At 34.6% G+C, this 22,025-nt stretch overlaps 1 protein-coding gene across 1 annotated transcript in view; it reads right to left on the reverse strand.

Annotated features, from left to right (window-relative positions):
• Positions 1-22,025, reverse strand: part of sema3d (sema domain, immunoglobulin domain (Ig), short basic domain, secreted, (semaphorin) 3D) — a 54,223-nt gene that overhangs the window by 4,889 nt on the left and 27,309 nt on the right. The window contains exons 7-17 of the mRNA XM_041254615.1: positions 19,100-19,228; positions 16,358-16,500; positions 13,061-13,175; positions 12,905-12,974; positions 12,291-12,435; positions 10,770-10,992; positions 8,780-8,868; positions 7,727-7,768; positions 5,256-5,413; positions 4,279-4,343; positions 1,961-2,100 (exon numbers count right to left, since the gene is read on the reverse strand). Coding sequence (XP_041110549.1) covers positions 1,961-2,100; positions 4,279-4,343; positions 5,256-5,413; positions 7,727-7,768; positions 8,780-8,868; positions 10,770-10,992; positions 12,291-12,435; positions 12,905-12,974; positions 13,061-13,175; positions 16,358-16,500; positions 19,100-19,228 — 1,319 coding nt within the window. The remainder of the gene's footprint in view (positions 1-1,960; positions 2,101-4,278; positions 4,344-5,255; positions 5,414-7,726; positions 7,769-8,779; positions 8,869-10,769; positions 10,993-12,290; positions 12,436-12,904; positions 12,975-13,060; positions 13,176-16,357; positions 16,501-19,099; positions 19,229-22,025) is intronic.

Raw genomic sequence — 22,025 nt, forward strand, 5'->3', positions numbered from 1 at the left:
TTTAAAATATAACAAAGCTAACAGTTTGCCTAAAGTGTTGTTAAAAGAGAATTGTTTTCTTAGTTTGAAATGTTATAAATGGGATGGAATTTATAATTTTTTACAAAGACCATACCAATTTGGTACTGTAGTTTTATTCAAAATAATAATAATAATAATAATAATAATAATAATAATAATAATAATAATAATAATACACCCTAGACCACTGTTGTCCAATACGTTAACGATTTCTATTGGACAACACTGGCCTAGACGTTTACTTGCTCGTGTTCACTGGAGGGAGTTTGCAGATCTGCTTCCATGTTGTGTAGGACAATAGACAATGGGCACTGTGATTCCCATATAGTATTTGCGTAATTTGAGAAGCTCTCAGGATGCCACTTTAGAGCGCCGGAAGTTTACATTTGGGCAATACCATGTCAAACTAGAAAGTATAGGAAATAAAAACCTAGGTGAACACCTTAAATAAACAGTGAAAAAATAACATGAATGACATATATTAAGAATGTATTTTTAAAAGTGTTAAAGAGATATGTACTGTGCTGTACAATTTCATCCTGGTTGAAATCCCTGTGTTTAATTCAATATGACATGCCACTAAATCAGAGCAAGGCGCCTTGAAAGTTATAATCTCAACCGTAAACCATTGAGTTGCTACTAATTAATTTAACAATCAATAACACTGACAACCTTTGCCACTGTAAAAGGTTCAAAACCTTACACAAAGGAAACTGTTAAACCCAGGGGCTATTAATCATGAATGACTGCTAGCCCTCGAGTGCTCTACTACACCTTTTATGTCTGAGGAAGGGAAACGTTCATTAAAATATAGGAAGCAATACGATTTAAGACAGATGATCATAAAAAAAAAAAAAAAAAGCAGGAGATGTTTTTCTCTTTCAATATAATAGTACAGTAAGAACAGGATAAGAAATAGTTAAGCAAATAACATGACAAGTAAAACCAGGGCTGAGTCAGCAAAAACCTTTTTAACAAAATAAATGATAAGCTAAACAGGATGGTTATATTGAACCAATATGGATTACTGTGTTTAGATTTTATATAGCCAGGCTTATTTTACATTAACCAGATATTTTAGATAGCTACGATTAATCTAAAATGTTGCCTGCTTCACAATAAGCATTTTATTTTTCTTTTTTTAGAGTACTGTTTGTAAATCTGTAATATACTGTACCTGCTGGCGTCATTTGAAGTATCAGCACCTGTATTTATGTTTGCATGCCTGTATGAAAGTACTTAACCATGATAAATGCTATACCAGCAGGCACCTTTTTCCAATTATTTTCTAGTTAAAAAAAAAAGAATATATATATATATATATATATATATATATATATATATATATATATATATATATATATATATATATATATATATATATACAGTTGTATATACATTACAGTATGCTTCTCTTACCAGTCATTCATCAGGCTGTTGTTACACCATTAAATAACACATGGGACAAAACTACATTCTACTTTTCAATACAGTACAGTAAGCTACAGCAAGGTGGGTACAATTAAATGAATAGTTAAAAGAAAAGTTCCATTAAAACTTTACCTAATGGCTTGTGATTTGGACACTGTACCACAAATGAATAGATTTGAAGAACAGCCTGTGAGAAGATTTTAAATACCAAATTCAGCTATGTAGATTCCCCTGAATTGTCACATTTTTCATTTTTAATGGTAATACATTTCGTCTTGTGCATGCATAGAAACAACTGCCATTTAATACGAGAAAACAACTGAAGATCATAAAAAAATAATAATAAAAAAAAACACAAAAAAAAGTTAAGTCTTGGTCGCCCCAACAAAAACAAAATACTTTTGGCTACTTTCCAGCTCTACTCCACCAGAATGTTTACAAAGCAGAATCTGCTATATACCACTTGGAGGAGAAGCAAGATATATCTTTTTAACCCTTTAAATCATACCTCTTCCCGATGGTCGGCCTCAGACCTCTGCAGAAACCACCTAGTATATGCCTGCTGAGATTTAGGAACACATTCTAGGAAGGTAGAGTTATATTCAACACCAAATATTAGCTTCTCTTCAGCAAGTTCATTGCTCATACCTAGGAAAAAAAAATCATGTTCAGTAATTTTTAAGGTAAATGCTTCTTTAAAAACTAAAGTAACAGGATTCTAAAAAATATAGCAGTACAAGTCCCCCAGTGTTGAAATAACTCACCTGTATTTTTTCTTTTCATTGTTAACATCCTGACAACTTTTTACACTTATAACTTAAAATATGTTTCCCAAAAATCAAAATCCCTGCTCTTGTGTACAGATAGTGTAAGGATTATTGTTCACTTTATGAAACAGGTGACACAGCGATCCCTGATGTGGTATGGAATAGAAAAGCCAGAGCACTTATTGTGTTTTTATTTTATTTTATTTTATTTAGGGCCCTGTTCCTAATAGTACTTGCTGACTGCCGTAATAAAACGAATTTCGTTTAAAACTAACAAGTCGTCCATATTGCTATTCATAAAATGATCTTAGCAAATGGGCTACTGACGCAACGCACTTTATGAATGAGTATACAGTCGTTCAAGAACGAAAATCCACCTGTTTTTGATGACATCATCAGCATTATTAATGTTCCCTGGGCGGTGTCTAGCTGTTGCAAAAAAGAAAAACGGAATCCACCGACAGTACTGCCGAAGCTCGAGTCTGTAGCTTTAAATGTTCATCTTACAAATGATCTATTATTATTATTATTATTATTATTATTATTATTATTATTATTATTATTATTATTATTATTAATAAATAAACCCTTCTTAAAGCAGGGAATCAACAGGGGCTTGTTTATGTTTCTGAATCAGTGACAGTTTTACACCATGTTGCACACTATAGACAAAATGGATCGGTTTGTGGTGCGTGAAAAAAAAAAAAAAAGACTCCCTTTCAAACACTGATCGAGCCTCACACTCAATCTTGATCAGTGCTTTTTTCAATACCAAGCAAGCCCAAAAGTCCCACTGACTGTACACTGTATATAACGCTCCATGAAAATAAACAGGTTCACACAAGCAGTATTCGTCTAAACTGTTTATTGTGAACACAGGTAAAAGAAATAAAAAGAAAAGGATCACTGTATTCTCAGTCTCTCACTTGCTCTCTGCTTTACAGTGCTGTTTCAAAATGATTATGCTAGAGAATATGTTCTTGTGGGAGTATATATTTTTATTAAACATTTTCCTTCATATAAAGCTTTTTCAAAACAGGCAGTGTTAATAATGGGTATGTCAAACTGTATAACAGAGCAAGTGTAGTAATAAAATATGTCTTTAAAAAAAAGCATTCAATAACTCCTAGTTATCGACAGCATTTTGTTCATTCTTATGAATAGCAGGTTGACGGACCAATGAAAACTTTATGCTAATTAGGTAATCGTTAACCTTTCTCTCAATTCGTTAAAACATGCCTTCATAGGCAAAAATTGCTGGGGCTCAACGACGCATCTGAATTATCTCTTATGAATAGCAACTGCTGTTAAATAGGCAGGTATGGGCGAAATCTGATCATGTACTCCTGTTTTCTCATTTCGACAGGTGTTAACCCTTTATGAATAGACCCCTTAGAGTGCACTAGAGCAACCACTTTGAAAATAGCTCTGAAACAAACTTAAAGTTATAAGAGTAGAAAGTTACAGGTAGATTACTTAACAGTTGTGGCAACACGTGGGGATGTATAACGCAATGTTTTTACGGAACCCCACTACTTACTCTTTAAGGATAGCATCTGGGCAAGTCGAGGACACATACCGTGATATTAATCTCCAGATCTTAGAATACTTATGGAATAATGAAAGAGCAACGTGTAAGAATTGGGATGCACTTAGAGAGACAGAGATTTTCTGTGCAATGCCACTCTGGCTCCCAGATTTATTACATGCTTTCAGAAACGTCAACATTAAAGTGTTAACCCTTGGTTAAATCCAAATCAGGGTTCACCATGTCAATGTTTTATAGTTTTACCATAACAAAATATGGTCATTATGTTTTAAACATGGTAAAAATATCAATTGTAAAATAGTACCAACTATGTGTACTCTGTAAAATATAAAATCTTCATCCATCAGTTTCAGTCATGATGCAGATCTGAAATACCATTACCTGCATATTTCTAACCTAAACTTCCCTCAATAAAAATATTGTCATCATGGTAACGTGCAGGAGAGCCAGACTGGTTTGCACAAGCAGTTACAGAGCTTTTCAGCTCACCTTGCAAACTAAAGTACTTACTGTCCTCCAGGTCCCAGCACTGGCTTGAAGGATCACCATGTTTTATATCTTGTCTTCTTGCTCTTCTGTAAAAGAAACAGCAGACACGGCTATGTAGATTTCATTCAGATACTCAGTAGCAGCCTGGTTACTCCTTACCAAAATCATCACTTACACTGTTTTTTGTACTATCTTGCAGACAAAAAATGACAAAATGCATGGGGTCTAAACTAAGTTAATCAATGTGTTAGAGGGTAATAAAAGAGAAACATTTGCCTTATAGTTATGTTTTTTTTCCCCCATAAAGTGAATGGATGCCCATTCCACAAAGAACATATTTTTGGATAATAGGTCTTTCAGATATATGGTTTCGTCAGGTAATCAACATGTCAACATATGTGGTCATAGTGTGTTTAATTTGTTATACACTGTTGAACAGTGAAATAGCTCTAATCTACAGTTGTATATTTTGGTACCCATTCTTTGACTAAACTGTTATGCCATATGTACAAAACAGACTGAAATGCCTGAAGATTATTACTATAGAAATCTGATAATGTAAATATAATCAAATACTAGATCTGCCATTCCTGAGCTGCTCCCATGGTAAGCATATCTTAACTTTTAATCTTATTATTAACAATTTCTGAACTGACAGATACAAAGAAAGTCCAGAAATCCAGCATATCGGCACAGTGTCCCCGATACATTCGCAGTCGCTTATTCTCAAAGCTCATTGGGAATTCAACTGAAACCACAAACTTCAACAGTCCACCTCATATTAATCCACCTTTGTATATTATTCCATATGTCACCTTTTTCGAGTAAGTTAAAATACAAATTGGTTACAGTAAATTTTTTTTTATCAATTCTAAACTCCAAAGTATTTATACTGCCCCATTCCATGGAAGAGTAATGAACTGGTAACTAAACTTGAATGTGTAATGAACTGAGGACCTGGAACATTTTATTTTTTAAATGAGGTTCTTTGGGTCTACCTTTTTGAAGCTGGGATGTATCTTGAACAGGAATATCCATCCCAGGCACAGTAGGGATCTCTTGCAAGGCAGCACTCAGCACACACCTTCCCATATGTGTCACAGCGATGTAGGGACAGCTGGACAAGACCATCCCTGGACCCGATAAATAACTGTTGCTGGAAATCAAAATACAATTTGGTATGCTGAATACTGTACCTACTTATAGTTGGGGTGCTTTATTTTCAGTGCATATTTTTAAGTTCTCAAAATACTGTAATACATCACACAACTTTTAGAATTACTGTATGTATTTATTTCAACTTGAGTCCTTCATTGAAATATCATTAAAAGTTCTTAATTGTGCAACACATTGCTGCTTTGCTACTTAAATGAGAATACTTTCTGTTTATTTTATACAGCTGTGAATCACAGCAAAACACATGCATTTCTTTACCGCTGAATCTGAAAGACCTGTAGTGGTCCAGTCAGGGAAGCTATAGTTTGGGATTGTCACCAATTTTAAGCTTTGTCCTTATTGTAATGTTACCAAAAAAACAATGTAACACAGATGAAAATGAAAACAGTATTTTATTTAAAAACTAAAGTTAAGAACCTTTTCTTACATTCTATATTAAAGATGTGTTAATTGAATAATAACACAGAATGTCAACAACTGGGGCTATAATGTGTTTCATGCCTTAAAAACCGTTCAGCTGTGAAATAGTTACAGTGCAACTGTATATTTTAGTAGCCATTTTGTTTCTCTTTGCTTTAGCAAGGGTTTCAGTTTTGGATGTTTATTTTCTCCCTTTCTCAGTGTTTATTTTTTAGAAATGTTTGTGCTTTTAGAAGACGGTCAAAAATCGGTGTTTATCTGGTGTTTCATGTAAATTGTGAATGTGTGAATGGACTAGTTCTTTCTGTTATTACCCAAACTTTAATAACAATTTTAATGTGTTGAGACATTCTTTTTAAAATGGTAAACATCAGTTTCATAAGTTTTTGTTGCAGTGTTGTTTATCTGTATTTATATTTAATCCTATAACCAGACCCCTTACTTATAACACAGCATAACTATATTACCAACACTCAAGCAAACACACACACATATATAACATATATAACACATGTTAAAGATATGATAATGGAACTCAGACAAAGAGTTTTCCATCTAACTGTTTTAGTTTTCTATTATTTACCTGAATATACACCATCTGCCTGCTATTGCATTAAGGTGTAAAACCTGCTTCACAGTTGAAAAGTTTCTTAACGTTTCAATGAAGAACCCAGTCTGCTGAAAACCAGTAAACAATACTATACTTTGCACACACATTACCCTGTATAATAACATTATTTAGGCTCTCTATACACTCATAGTAAACATAGAACTTGAGCTGATAATTATAATCACAGCCTGGACACTGTGGCCTGCAGATCCATACAAGTTCTTATAATGTACGCAGCTATCGTAAATTTCATCGCAGCAGCTCTCTACCTCCACCTGGGGTTCTTACTCATGGTTTTGAGTGGTTCTGGGCTATCCAAGTAAAGACACAGGGATATTTCCTTCATGGAACCACTGGTTAATGATGTGCGCTGTGAGGCACAGGACACGGCTTGAAAGTGTTTGAAGTGGAATTGACAAAGGTCCATAAAACTGAGTTATCATCAAGTTTGTGTAAAGTAAGTATGATGCCGGTCCAAGTCTGTACATGCAACATGTTAAAATCAACATAAAATACCTGATGCCTTCTAAAGCACAATACAGCTGGAGGTTAGCACCTGGTTGTTACGCTATCATGTATTTATTTGTATTTTTATAAGATAGCAATAATTACTATTATTATTTGCCTTTATTTGCCTGGAAACATCTATCCATATTTAAAATGTCCAGTTCTTGATGGTCAAGAGTCCAATGAGTTTCACAGCAAGGGAAGTATACAAACACTAAAATTCAGATGGTGTAGTTTTGAAGGTACAAATACCTAGAGACAAAAAATCCAGTATTTACTTTTTCACTTTCTATTATAATCAGTACATTTTATAAACAAATGAGAAAGTCCTTTCACTAAAGTAATACATGGCTTGCAGGTGGCAGCTTGCCTTTAATAGTATAGGGGATCCAACATGCTGTACTTATGCTTGCAAATGCTCCTGACCTTTAGGTGAACTTCTTTCCTACAAACTCCTACTACGAACTGTCCATTTCTTAGGTCACCCAGGGTGTGGGGGCTACAGGACTGCACCTGGAGGTCTTTCAAAACAAGGTCCCCTGCAGTGCATTTTGACAGACCTGTGAGGACAGCAATTTCCCTAAGGGACTTCCCAGATGTGGCAAACTAATACTATACCATGCTGGTATAACATAACATATATATATATATATATATATATATATATATATATATATATATATATATATATATATATATATATATATATATATATATATATATATATCAGTAAAACCTTCTAGCAAAATGTCTTACCTGTTTGGAAGACATTTCCATACTTAAAATGGGAGAAGGCGCCTAAATAAATACCACAGGAAAAAAAAATGGTTTAGAGGGTAAACAAACTTTGCTTTTAAATGTTCATGAATTCTGCACAAGTGACTTAACCATTATATACAAATCTTTTGACCACCCTGTATAATTTAACATACTTGTGTAGTATCCACCTGTTCTGAAATTGTCTTCAAATATGTCCCTCTAAAAACAACCTGTTTAGTTCTAATTTTGAAACATTGATAGATATCTATTCTAACAAAAAAGTGGAGCAAAAATGGTATATGTTTGTAATTAATTGCTGTATGTTACATAGGACAAGACTAGAATATGACAATGCCTCGTATGTGCACTTTTAACTTCATATTCAGTATAACACGCTGTACATAAATAATTTGACCCAATAGTATGCTCCCTTTGTGAATTGAAAAAAAAAAAAAAAGAAATATTTAATTTAAATCATAATAAATAAAATAAATGCATGGCCAGCTTATTTGAGGGACATTTTGCCAATATATGTTTATTTAAACTAAATGAAATTCAGGTTGAACACCACAGGTGAAGTGGATATTGTCTAAAAGGAGTTGGTAATGGGAAATAAGTATCAGCTTCTAACAGGTCTTCTGCAATATGTGCATCTTTCAATAGCTGTTCTGTATTAATGTGAGGTGTTGACTAGTTTGGCTCTCATGACCCAGCAAGAGTTGGTCTGGGAATATATGTTCTGTAGTTAAGACAGGGCATTCATAGTTTAGCTCTTTTTGATCTGTCAACTGGTGGCGAGTGAGTGTCTAAATTTTGAATGTAAATGTCAGGGAGCACGTCTGGTTCAAGTAAAGACCTATAGATTTCTAGAACTCACAAGAACCTTGTTTTGCCATCTGCTAGCACTTGCTAACTTCATTAGCCTTGTGAATAAGCCTCTTCTTGTTCGTGTCGTTATCTCCTGAGACATGTGTTCTGGTTTAAAATACTTTTTTTTTATACTGGCAAACATATTCTTTCCATTCAATTTCCTGTTGTTTTACTGCTCACCTTGAACACCTGCAGCTCTTCCAGCACAACCTCTTCTGTTACCCAATTCTCCTTTGTCACGCTCACAACTTTTAAAACAGTACCCACATCTAAAAAAAAGGCAGAATATAGAAATCATAGGTTTACTACTGAACTTACAGTATGGTTCCTAAGACTTTAAATGAACATAGCTTCATCAATGGCATTGTCAAATTAAAAATTACATTCATTATTTTATAGTGAATTCAAACTGTATCAGTTTCTCTACAATTGTCTGTACATTAGCAGACTTGCAGTGGAATTGCCCCATCTACTGGCAATATATATATATACACACACACACACACACACACACACACACACACACACACACACACACCCGACTCTACTTATTTGCATATTGGATAATTGCATACATCGCTTAATTGTATCGCATGCAGCTGGTCCCTTTTTTTTAGTGCATAATTTTCTATGATTGTATTTTATGGTTAAATGCATATTAGCTAAATGCATAATTCTCTTAATTGCATGAAGCTGTGCAGTTCCGAAGCCCATTGTACATTGCATTTTAATTTAGAAAATTGCATAATGCAAACAATGTTCGAGGGTTTAAAAAAAAAAAAAAAAAAGTTGAGTTTTTCAGCAATAGCAGTGACACAGAACGCATAGCAACGGCATGACAGCAGGAAAAGCAGCAAGAAAGACAGTTTTTTACAGTTGTTTATCAGCAATCACCCGAATACTGTGCAGACTTCCATCAAATATTGTTTTTTCTACGTGTAGTCACAAGATCTACAGTAAGGTACTGTACACACCTGTTTAACTTTTATGTTTTACTGTACTGTATTACAATTACTTAGTTTATCCGGGCTGTTGTATACTGTACATTATTTTACATTATTGTACTTTTTATATTGTGTGTTGCCAGAGAATAGTGTTGCTTGTACTGAGTGCATAACATATTTTAAGTTGGTTTATTTTCTGAACTTGTACAGTATTGTGGGTTATTTGTTATTAGTTATTTGTAATAAAATAAATAAAAATAACTTAGTTTATGCCAGCTGTTATATACATTATTTTACATTGTTTTGCATTTCATATCATGCATTGCCAGAGAATAGTTGTTTGCATTGCATAAAATATAAGTGAAAAATACGAGTCATATATACACGCGTACATGTAGACCCATTGTCACTGTATCCCATTGTATTCCCTCACTCCTATTAAGTGCACACTCCGGTTATGTGCACAGCGTAACACACCGGTCCAGAGCGCTTGCAATTATGTGATTATAATGATCCAGAGTGTTTCAAAGCGTATAATTCAATTAAGATTTTGCTGAGAAGAAACATGTTAGGAAAAAAAAAAAAACAATACATGCAAATGGATGTGGAGAATATTTTATATTGAAGCCTTATCAATGATGTATAAATCAAATCAATATCAAATATATTTGTCACATTCGCTCTGCGATACTTTCCTCCCATGCTTAAATTGGGTCCAAAGTCTCATTTGGACCTACGTAGAGTAGTCAGTTTGCTGTGGACAAAGTGTGTGGAACACGTTGGGAAGGTATTAGTATGCATTGTTAACTCAGGGATTGTAATCTATCCACAATTAAGTGCTCTGTGTGTGGTAGAGTGTTTAGAATATTGGTTGATTTTACCAATCGTTACCCATATTCAAGGCTTCTCAAGGGTCCAGATCTATGTTGAATGTTACTCACGTCTGCTGCACAATCAACACATCTATTTTTATCATCTTTTATAATATGCTATATTTCCATGATGTCACTGTTTTCTTGAGGGGCATTTTTTTTTTTTGATATAGGCTGTACCAGTTGTAGCATATTTGACACTCAGATTCATACTGTTGAATATTTAGGCTAAACACAGATACATTTTGTTTAACTACATGCTTAGCGTAAAATAGCATAACATAACATGATACTGCTCATACATACAAGTTAAAATATCCCCCATGTTACACTAAAAGCGATAGAGAATCTCACCTGTGCCTAAGAACATAACATCGTACTGTCCATCTTCTGCCCCTACACGGTCTACTACAATCTGTGTAAGTTGGTAGTCCACATTTATTCTAGTGAACACAGGCTCTGCGGTCATGGGATAGACAGGCCGATACATCATAGGATGGTATTTTATGAAGCTGATGACATCATCAGGAAAATCCTTTGTCGTCTTTATCAATGGATCATAGGTTCTGCTTGGACACTGCAGATTGGAAGCAAATAATAATAATAATAATAATAATAATAATAATAATAATAATAATAATAATAATAATAATCATTTCCAAATTATAAAACTAAAGTAAACCTGAGTTTCTTGTATTTACTTTGTCATCGTATCCTAGATTTTTATCAACACATGCAGATGTTTTCAGGAAACATTTAAAAACACTAATTCATAACAGAAATTCTTATTAAGGAATTGTCTACCATATTATATATATATATATATCTATATAATATATATATATATATATATATATATATTATATATATTATAATATATATATATAGTTACAAACCCTCTAGTGGTGACTGAGCAGCAAAAACATACACTTGACACAGTGAAAACAGTTCTAATTCATTCATGTGTTCATTCGTTCAAATAAAAAAAATCTATACATTGTGATGACTGCTTAGATGTTTATTTTTATTCTTAATATTTACACATTTTTCAAGCCAATATATTTGTCTTGTCATCTGTTTACGTTTAAATGTAAATGAAACACAATTTTGCTCACCAAATGCAATGTTTCCATTTTGAAGACAGCATTTGTCAATGAAAAGTGAAGAGATTACACATTACATTCCAGCAGACACTAAGTGCAGACCAAAAAATTACACAAATATACTAATATAATGCATAGAAAACACTTCACTTGTTACATTTTATAAGAATCTGCTAATGGTGCCAAGTATTAGATCTGTGTTTGTACTGTGTGTCTTACAACATTTTGAATCACTGACCCTAGCAAACACGAAGACCGAGTACGGTGCACATTTTACAATATCATAAAATTACTTTTTATTTGGTTTTATTTTTGCTCAAGCCAATCTTTGTTCAGAACACCACAAGAGAAAACAAACAGTTAAAAATGAATTTTATTTTATTACCCAGGTTGCACCTCATTTTCAATAAGGAAACATTGCTGATTGCCGTCACCTCACGCATCAGTCCTTTGCAATATTTCAAGGATATATTAACAATACACCTTTTACCTAATGAACCGAGTTTTTTTTTTTGACAAATTAATTATTTTCTTTAGACTCAACAGAAGTGGGAAATCTTTCAGCGCTTTCCTTTTAAAGCTGTGATAAGCATCTAGTGCTGACAGCATCACTAATGTGCTACTCATACACTCTTATAACTAGCTGTGAAATGGTAACTTTAGAACACTTTGTAACCATAATGATTTCTTAGAATATATGTTACAGTATCAGGCATGTAGAAGTGATCTTTTTTTCATATTTTGCAGTTCATACACTTATTGAAATACTTACAGTTCCCGGACGTGGGTAAGGTATTTTCCCTTCATATTCTACCCATCGATGGTCTGGGCCTTCTTTATGAGCATACGGACCATTAAATACAGCTCGTATGTCAGCCATTCTGTACACACAGACTGCAGAACCTTTAAATATAGAACTGAAGAGTATCGGATTTAATACAAATATCTTGTTAACATGGATAAAAAAATGTAGCTATTCCAATCGATTAGCACACTTTTACTCCTTCTTCAATCTGAACTGTAATTGTTTTTATCATTTTTTACATCGGTTATACAATACATTTACAATGGTTTGTACTAAGCTTTCTATTCTGTACCATGCTTGCCTACGCTACACTATGCTTTACTACATTTTTTTAGTATAAGTCAAAAGAGCAATATCAATAAAGTTGAGCTTGAGGCCTGCAACTGAGGTGTTTAAAACGATTGCAGTTCATGGATGTAATGGTGAAGGACATGGCAGTGACATAGTAAGTCACGCCTTACTGTGAGATTAAAAAAAAAAAAAAAAAAAACATATGAAATCCATGCTGTCTGTTTTTTTTTTTTTTCACTTATTAATGTACTGGATTGGAAAGGCTGAATAACAGATAATACAGCCTGTACCTTGTAGTAGTAAACACTCCAAAGACAATGGGATTTCTTTCATCTTTTGTTGAAAGCAGGAACATATCTTCTGCAAGTAAAACAAGCAAAGATAATGCATTGTATTCTAACTTTAACAATGTAAAAGACGTGTGTTTGATCTGGAGCATCACTTACGCAATTCATCGAAATGTGTATCCACACCGTCTGGCCCAGGAATGGAGCAAACCAGTCTGGCTTTAAGAAATGTTGTCCACTTATTTGTCAAGCTCCTCAGACCCCCTACATCATTCTGGAATATTAAAACACACACACACACACATATATATATATATATATATATATATATATATATATATATATATATATATATATATATATATATATATATATATATATATATATATATAAATGGCGCGAAGATTCTATGAGGACATAAAACGTTTCTATGGGGACATTCTAAAAGCTAATCCAGTGACAAGGAGGTTGCTGAAAGTTTCCTACTGTTCTTAATTAAAATTACAAGACCATTGGAAACTGACCAGCAGTGCAAATATTAAGATTAAGAAGCCATCAGTACTGATTGGTTGTGTTAATCCACTGAGCTACCTACAAAGACAAGCTAACCTCTGGTAACCATGCAGTTAAAGCAGAAAACATATCAAAATAAACAGGCAGTTAAACTAAAGACCTCCTGTAGCAATTTTAAGTACCCTGAGGTAAGTGAAGGACAAGCTGACCAGGTCCCCTCTGAGCTGTACAAGATACAGTGTTGTCAGATCTAATTCAGGATTGGTTTGCTCATTATCTTGGATTCACACTGCAAGGACACACTTTTCATCTTTTCCAGTAGGTTCTAGGTCTGCTGAACCCTATGTTCTCCAGGTCCAATTACCCTTATGGAACAAACATATATCTTTAATACATGGTAGAAAAGTATAATTCTTATACTTTCATATATAGAAATATAGAAATATATATATATATATATATATATATATATATATATATATATATATATATATATAAAAATACATCCCTGTCAGATCAAAAATATATATTAGGGTCTGTAATCCATATAAATATTTTATATGGACAACTGTTGTCTGATGTAAATATATGGTTTGCACCATATATATTCAACATAAGTTGTATATATGGAGTTACAGACTAAAATATATTATAAAATTATATCCAGGGTATATATATATGAAAAATATAAGGATCATACTTTTCTACCATATAGTGCTTGCTGTGTTAAGAAAGCAATGCTGAAAGAGCATATACTTTTACAGTATCTATAGGTGTCTCGTTGATGCAGGTTTATTTTGAATTTAAAAAACAGGCTACAACAAAATGATGAACATGAGGACTAAAACGAAAAATTAAATGCAAGAAAAATACATTTCAGCAGGTGTTCAAGAATTAAAATCTCCTGTAAGTTAATTTATAAAAAACAGATGCCTTTATGTGAATAAGTCGAATATTACAGTAGAACTGATCATATCTGATCCTGTATGATACCCTCTATTAACCAATGGATCTCTGGTACTGATTTTAATGTAATAACAATTACTAACTATTACCAGAAGAGGGCGCCTAGTGCTCACTAAAGGCTTTTAAGCCTTTCTTATTTATAGAATTACTCAGAATAAACTTTGACTAATACTCAGAAAGCAGTCGTAAAGCAAGTTTAAAAAAAGGGAAACCAAGGTAAGCTATAGTGCATACACAGTATAACCACAGGAAAACTGCAACATGACTTGCATAAGGGGTAGTTCAAATCTAGTTAGAAGTGAAATGAGTTTGTACTGTCTCAACAGCAGCATACACTACATCCTAATGCTAATACTACCACACTTGAGTGATAAATGACATACAGCACCCACATAAAACTGAAAAGCACAAACCCACCGAAATTTAACATTTTAACTGTCTTACACAATTTAAGTAGCTGTAGTTGCTGAACCTGTGCCTGGTGATTTCTCAAAAGTTTGGGGAAGAACAATGACCACCTACACAATGCCTTGCTTGTAGCCAATGCCTTACTTTTCATGAGCAACTACTAACACAAAAAAAAAAAAAAAAACAGATAAAGGTTGTACTAAAGTAGACAATCTACACATATATAGAAATGTATAGATTCTTGTTTTAATGCTGACAGCACAGATGAAAAAACATGTTGTCTGCCAGAGAGCTGACACATGTGCAGCCTCAATGCCAGTTATAATAGGAATTACAATGGATACTGATTACAGCATAGGCTATCCAGGTTTCAACATGAATCATACCATTATAGTCTGGGCTGTGCATATTTTCAGTCGGTGGAGTTTAAAATGCCACACAGCTTTGTTTCCCAGTTAAACAGCACCTTATGTTGGCTAAAAACTACACTCCTGCAGGCATAACAAGTAGTTGCAAGAATGTACTGGTAAACCTTCCAGTATTCTTTTCATCCACAAAAGATTTGGGACAGCTTTGGAAAATGTACTTTTTTTTTTTTTTTTAATAAAAATGTGCCATGTTTGATGTTGCAATTCATTTGTTTTAAGTGTCATGTGCCAAGGCAAATATGTGTTTTGTGGCTGGCAGCCATCTTGGCTCAGGTGTAGAAGAATAGCCTGGGGCCCAACATGGCTATCGTTGCACAGCAACATACTACACATCAAGTTTGGTGTTTTGTTTAATTGTTTAACTAGAAAAGTATGATATGTTTTAATTGCTTAATTAGAAAAGTGTGTAATATGGCCAATGTTAATTGATTTATTAATCGCCAATCAACCTCTGGCCACATAAATATTATGAAGTGAAGTATTTGATTTGTAATGTTTAGAGGTCTTTTGTTTAAACCTTTTGTTTTGTTCATGTGTTTGCTATTTCAACAGCACAGACCAGCCTTGACCTTGGGGTGCTATGCCACAGACTGCTGTGAAATCCAGACTGTGTCACTCTTTCATCCAGATCTTTCCAATCAAAAAAACAGATACAAATCTAAATATGGCAGGACAGACCACACAAGGACGTACTGTATTTTTAATCTGACTTAAAAACATGCGTCTGTGATAAATACATTGTACACTTATTTATTGAAGAACATACAATCTTACAGTTTACATTCTGAAAATAGAAGACCAGACTGTCATTTAAGCTGAAGTGAACCTTGAATGTAGTAAGCTATAAATAGGGTGAGACATCAACAGCCCAACCCAAAAAGTAAACTAAAACAGATTGGTAGACTTAGGGCTGGGGGATGTTTTCTGTCTTAGAAGATATATTTAGGAAGGAACATTATTTTATTTAATCATGTCATGTATAAACAAACTACAAATATCAGAAATGATAAAAATAAATAAATAACGGCACATAAATGGCACATGTACTAAAAGGGGTTTGGAAAAAAGACAGTAGTTTTAAGTGGTTTAAGACAGTAATCATACTGGATTGAAGATACAGACCTTAAACCTGGGGTCTTACCTTGCACACTCGAGCTACTCTTGAAAAGATAGTTTTGTCAAAGACGCTGCCCTCTCTAGAAGTTTCTCGAAAGAAGAAGTAGATCTTATCATCATCAGGATTGTAGGTGTCTGGAATTTGATGAGCTGCAATAAACTTACCCTCTGAAATATAATAAATAACAATACATGTATCATAGCAAGAACTAGCCATACTTTCTAGTAGTGTGGGCATTTCAAGTTATAGCATAAGCATCAAATATTGGTACCACAACTGAGTATTGAGGGAGCTGCTTTTGAATTACAAGATGCGATCTATAACTAAGATACACTGGCTGCGGCTATTTAAAACTTATGGAAACATCTGATATCTGCTGCTCATTTGCTGCTATCTATAGTACCAGTTGCAAAATTCAAGGTTCCGGGGGAATTCTAAATAAAATGCAGAAATGTCAATATTCCACAGCCTGGATTGATGAGTATAGATTTGAGGAGATACTTTTGCAAATGAAGCTTAATCATTCTCAACCTTTTTTTCTTTTTTTTTTTTTTTTTGCACAGTTACAAGATGCCTACATGCTTACACAGGAAGCAAAATGACTTTGGCGTTAATAAATGCAGCCCCTTCAGATCTCATGTGAATGAGTTGCACAATATAAAACATGTACAGTATAATTGATATAAGGAATACATTATTATTTTTAGGTAAATGATTTAGGTTCAAGATTTCCATTACATGAGAGTAGTAGATATTAAAACTTCATGCTGATTTGAACCCGGCTTTCGCCAAGACAACCACCAACTATGACGTAGCTTTGCAGTAAACTAATGTGATCCATCTGTGTCTCCATCCATTTGCATTTCCTTCTATCTGATGATGTAGATATCCTTCTGCCTGGTGTTGATGGCTGAAGTGTAATTCTGGCTCCAGGGATCAACTTATTTTGCCTCCCTAGCGCATCAGCACACACAACGGCTGCCATGCTGGCTCCGGGGATCAACCACAGTGCGGTCTCCCCAGCGCATCAGCATGACAACCGTCTAGATTGAGCTAAGTAGGGTACATCTCTGGGGTCTTTAAGTGGGCACTTTCCATCCTCTGTTTCGTCAAATCCTTGACAACCCACCTCCACTGGGTAAACCTGGACTCTCCATCCTTGCTGTTCCGCTTCAGTGGCTAGTTGAGCATACCGCAGTTTCTTCCTCTCGTACGCCTCATCTACAGCATCCTCCCATGGCACAGTTAACTCTACCAGGTGAACAAGGAGTGCTGATCCAGACCACAAGACAATATCTAGTCAAAGATTAGTGGTGGCAATCTCAGGTGGAAAAGTAAGCCGTTGACCAACATCTGCCAGCATTTTCCAATCTTTAGCAGCTTCCAGTTGTCCTGGATGAGGCTTGCTTTTAACACCTTTTCTTCGCGGTTGCTCTCCTGGGATGAGGAATGTTGTCTTTTGTGTGTAATGTTTTGATGGAACTGGTGGCAACTTATTGGTCTTGTTACTCTTGTCTTCAATGCTAAGGCCAAACATCGCAGCACCTGGTCATGGTGCCAAGTAAACTGTCCTTGGCTAAGACCCGCCTTACATCCTGTCAAAATGTGCCTTAAAGTGATGAACACAAAGGACATGAGGGATCTTCTCCTACCCAGAGGTATAGGTTCTGTGGTGATGGGAAAACATCATATGTTGAAAAAAAAAATCTTCTTTTTTCCATTGTCCATAGGTCTTGCCAGCCGATCATAAAGAGGTGTTCCACACTCTCCCATCTCATCCATTCTCCCTGCTTGGCCTGGAAAACAGCCTTTACACATCTCATCCTCTCCTCCCGCTTTTGCACCTCGTTGACTACCAGCTTCCTCCGTTGAGCTGGAGCTGCTTTGTTCCATGTAGGAGGAGCTGAACTGAGACCAAGACCCCCTTTTCCATGCTGAACTTGCCCCATTATATCACCAATTCAAAGGGCAACATTTGTATCCTCCAGGAATAAATACTTGAAATCAAAGAACCAAGTGTACAGTATTCACAAGAATAAGCACTGTATGCTACTGGACCTGACATCCATCATTATTTCCTACTAGGAAAGATAAATATCTGTCCACGAAAAGGATATTGAATCATGTTCTGGAACATGTACCAGCCCAGGGGATCATTTGGAAGCAAGTATATGTGATCTGATACAAATAAAATAAAAATGCTTAAAGCTTGGCATTCTGTGACATTTGGAAAACGTATGTAAACATTTGATGCATACCAAGGTTATGAAGCACATTAGTGCAAAAAAAATGCATTTTATAAAAAATAAAACAAACAACAAGAAGACCATCTTCGAGTCACGCAACTACAGCATTATAAACTATGGAAAAAGAGCAGACACAAGGATATGTGTTCTCTTTCATCCTATCTGGTCTTATGTGAAGAACTAAATCAAGCTTTGACTCTGTTAAAATGAAAACAAAGTGGACCTCCTGGGTAAGTGGGAGGGGCATACAGTACTGTGGTTGTTTACACTATCAGATGAACATTTGAGATCAACTGCAGAACAAAGTATAGAGCTTCAACTAGGTAGAGAGACTACAGTGATTAAAGTCAAAAGGATCATGTTAATGCCCTTCATCAGTGGTATGGATGGGAAACTGGAATTGAACCAACAACCAGTAACTGAGAGATCAGAGGAGGGAGCTTTACATTGACACATTAAAACATAATATGAACCTTTTCTTTTGTTTTTGTGGGTGACTAATACAGTCTTTAAAATTTACCATTTATCCAATAGTGTTCAGAAATATCAGTTCTTAAGTAATGTCGATCATACGGTGGTCCCAGAGAACGAGTGAACGTCGTGTCCTTGCCAAGAAAATCCGATGCAGTCCCAGCATAAAGGTACTCATCTGTAAATATGAAAACAAGCAGAGGTTTAATTGAACAGGGTGTGCAATGAGAGAAGTAACAGCTATAGATATACATTGAAAAAACTTGGCAGTGTCCACGAAATGCTGTTAAACTAGAATCCATGTACCAGCTGTTCTCCTTTTTATTCACGTGTGCACGATTTGTTGGCTCACAATTGGGGGTATTTTAATTAGTTTGGTTAGCCAAGGCTGTGATTTACACTAGCAGTATTCTGTGCCTCAGTGTTCAGTTGTAGACAGTCCTAGTTATTTTTAGCCATTGCTTAAGTCATTCCAGTTAAAATCTCTCTGAGCAAGGGCTTCCTTCAGAAACATAACAATGTTACTGGAGGAGGTGAGACCTTAATCTCAGAAAGACTTGCTTGAGCAGGTCTTACTCATACTCATCAATTACAACGCCATACCCATACATTTAAGAAACCTGAACTTGAGTGACAGTCCTGCATTTGGCCTCAAACAAGTGTTCAGATGATAATAGCTGCATATTATAAAAGTGTCAGATCCTTGTCATCAGTAAACATTGGAAAAGGGCTTGAACCTGGTTTTCATTACTGAGACTAACAGTGGGGTCACCAAACTATACCAGAGCTGTAACAGATGCGTGGCTATAGTACATGTAGTTCTGCTATTCCTAATAACATAATACTTAACATTGGCACACATAAATACTATTTTATATTGCACAGTTTTGCTCTGATAAGCAATACACATATCAAAGCATTACAATGCAGTAATGCAGATGTACTGTACTGTATATGATTACCTTATACAAATGTGAATAGTATCCATGACAACCTACTGGTTAGAAACAACAAAAAGATAATGATTCACAGTATTATTTTGTCTGCACAGAAAAACAGCCACTTAAACCTGAAGTAAAAGAGAGTAGACCTGCATATCTTGAAGAAAAAAAAAATTGTACATTATATTACTGCAGCATTTTTCATTTATTTATTTATTTTTTTAAGTTACTGTATTGTTTAAATTAACACAAACTTTTGCACTCTGCTTGGCTGCATACTGTATATGGCCAAATATTCCTATAAAGAAATACTATAATACAGTGGAAATACTGCTTCAATATGTCTTGTTCAGGTCTTCTCAGGTAAAAGATGCTCCCTGTTCCAATAATGGACCTTTAACCAAACAAATACAGGGGATTCATAGCCATTGTTGCTATCATGCCTTTCAGTCAGGCTTTACAGCAAGTGTTTATATAGACATCAATCAGAAAACCAGTCTCCTCTTCAGAGAAGCAACAATAGCATGTTCAGAAAAGCTACATGTCATGATGAGGAATGGGTGGTATAATTAGTGTTTGCCTAGCTAAAAGAAAGGCAATGACCACGGCCCATCCAGAGGTAACCTTTACTAACAGACTCTAAACTTCTTCTTTCAGAAATTATACACTCCAGCAAATTCCTTTCCACTTGTTTCAACTTGCACAAAAAATACAGCTTGTGTTACTTCTGCCAAACTCAACAAACTTATTGTATATCAAGAACATTAGTCTGGCATTCTGTTAACTCTAGTACTGTACTTTAAATAGTATGGGACTGTCAACATAGAAGATGAATATGACTAATGATTGTCACGGTCAGTCATAAGGAGTAAGATTTATTGAAAAAGGCAGCAATACGATCTTATGTTCTTACAGTTGAAACAAAAAAAAACCTTAATAATGATATTTTTTTTTTCCATATATGTCTGGGAGACTCCTGTGGTCTTTGTCAGATTTAATAAAGCTTCAGATCAATGAAAACTTTTGAATGCAAAAATAAATAAAAATAAATAAATAAAAAATAAAATAAAATAAAATAAAAATCTAACATCCATGAAGATGCTGTTCTAGCTGCTCAAATCTGTATTACAGAATAAATGACCATATGAAGAGCAATGATCACAAATCATGATTCACATTATAAAGGGATAAACAGCAGAACACTGTCTTATTCTCTTAACCCAGACAAGGACCCCCCGACTTCAAAGTGAAGGCTTGTATGTAATCTACCATGAATGGTGAAGATTTGTGGTGATTAAATGGCATTCAACATCCATACATTCCTTTATACACAGGTCAAATGAAAGCTCAGAGCATGCATAAATCATAAAGATGATAATTGTCTTTTTTTTTGCAGACTTGTTTTTTCCAAATGCAATATATTTCCATATATTTTTCTGTTAATAAAAACGTTTTTTTTAAAATACAGTTTTATCCCTATGATATTAAGAAAAGGAATTTTTACTGTACAGTTAAGAAAGTGTAAAATGATGAGCTAACAAGAGGAGATAAGCCCTTGACACATCCCGCAGTTATAACTATTATGTGAAGAGTTTTGATCTTTCCTTTTATAAAGTTCCTGGATTTTAATTTAAAGTGTCAATTATGTGTCGCTTCCGCTCTTAGTCAAACTTCAAAAGGATCGGTCATTCTGCTTTACACAGTCTGCTATCACAACCCTCTGTGACAACAGTTTTTTTTTCCAAACTGGATTGTTTTACAGCAGGGTTTGGAATCCCCATGAAAGTGCATGGCAGAGAGATTACAATTATAAGATAACACATTTGTCCCAAACCCAATATTTTGCCAGGCTTCTATTATGCTGTCAACATTCCCCATAATGGTTATCATCATGTGGTCATCATGTGGTGCATTTTCTTAATATCAAACACTGGTTATCAGTTAAGGATTTACAAATAAGGAGAAACAGTATGTTTCTTTTTCTTTTTGTGGTTAGCATAGCATATAGTTTACATTTGTGCATTTGAATTATCT

The sequence above is a fragment of the Polyodon spathula genome, chromosome 7 (assembly GCF_017654505.1).
Source record: "Polyodon spathula isolate WHYD16114869_AA chromosome 7, ASM1765450v1, whole genome shotgun sequence".
NCBI classification, from domain to species: Eukaryota; Metazoa; Chordata; class Actinopteri; order Acipenseriformes; family Polyodontidae; genus Polyodon; species Polyodon spathula.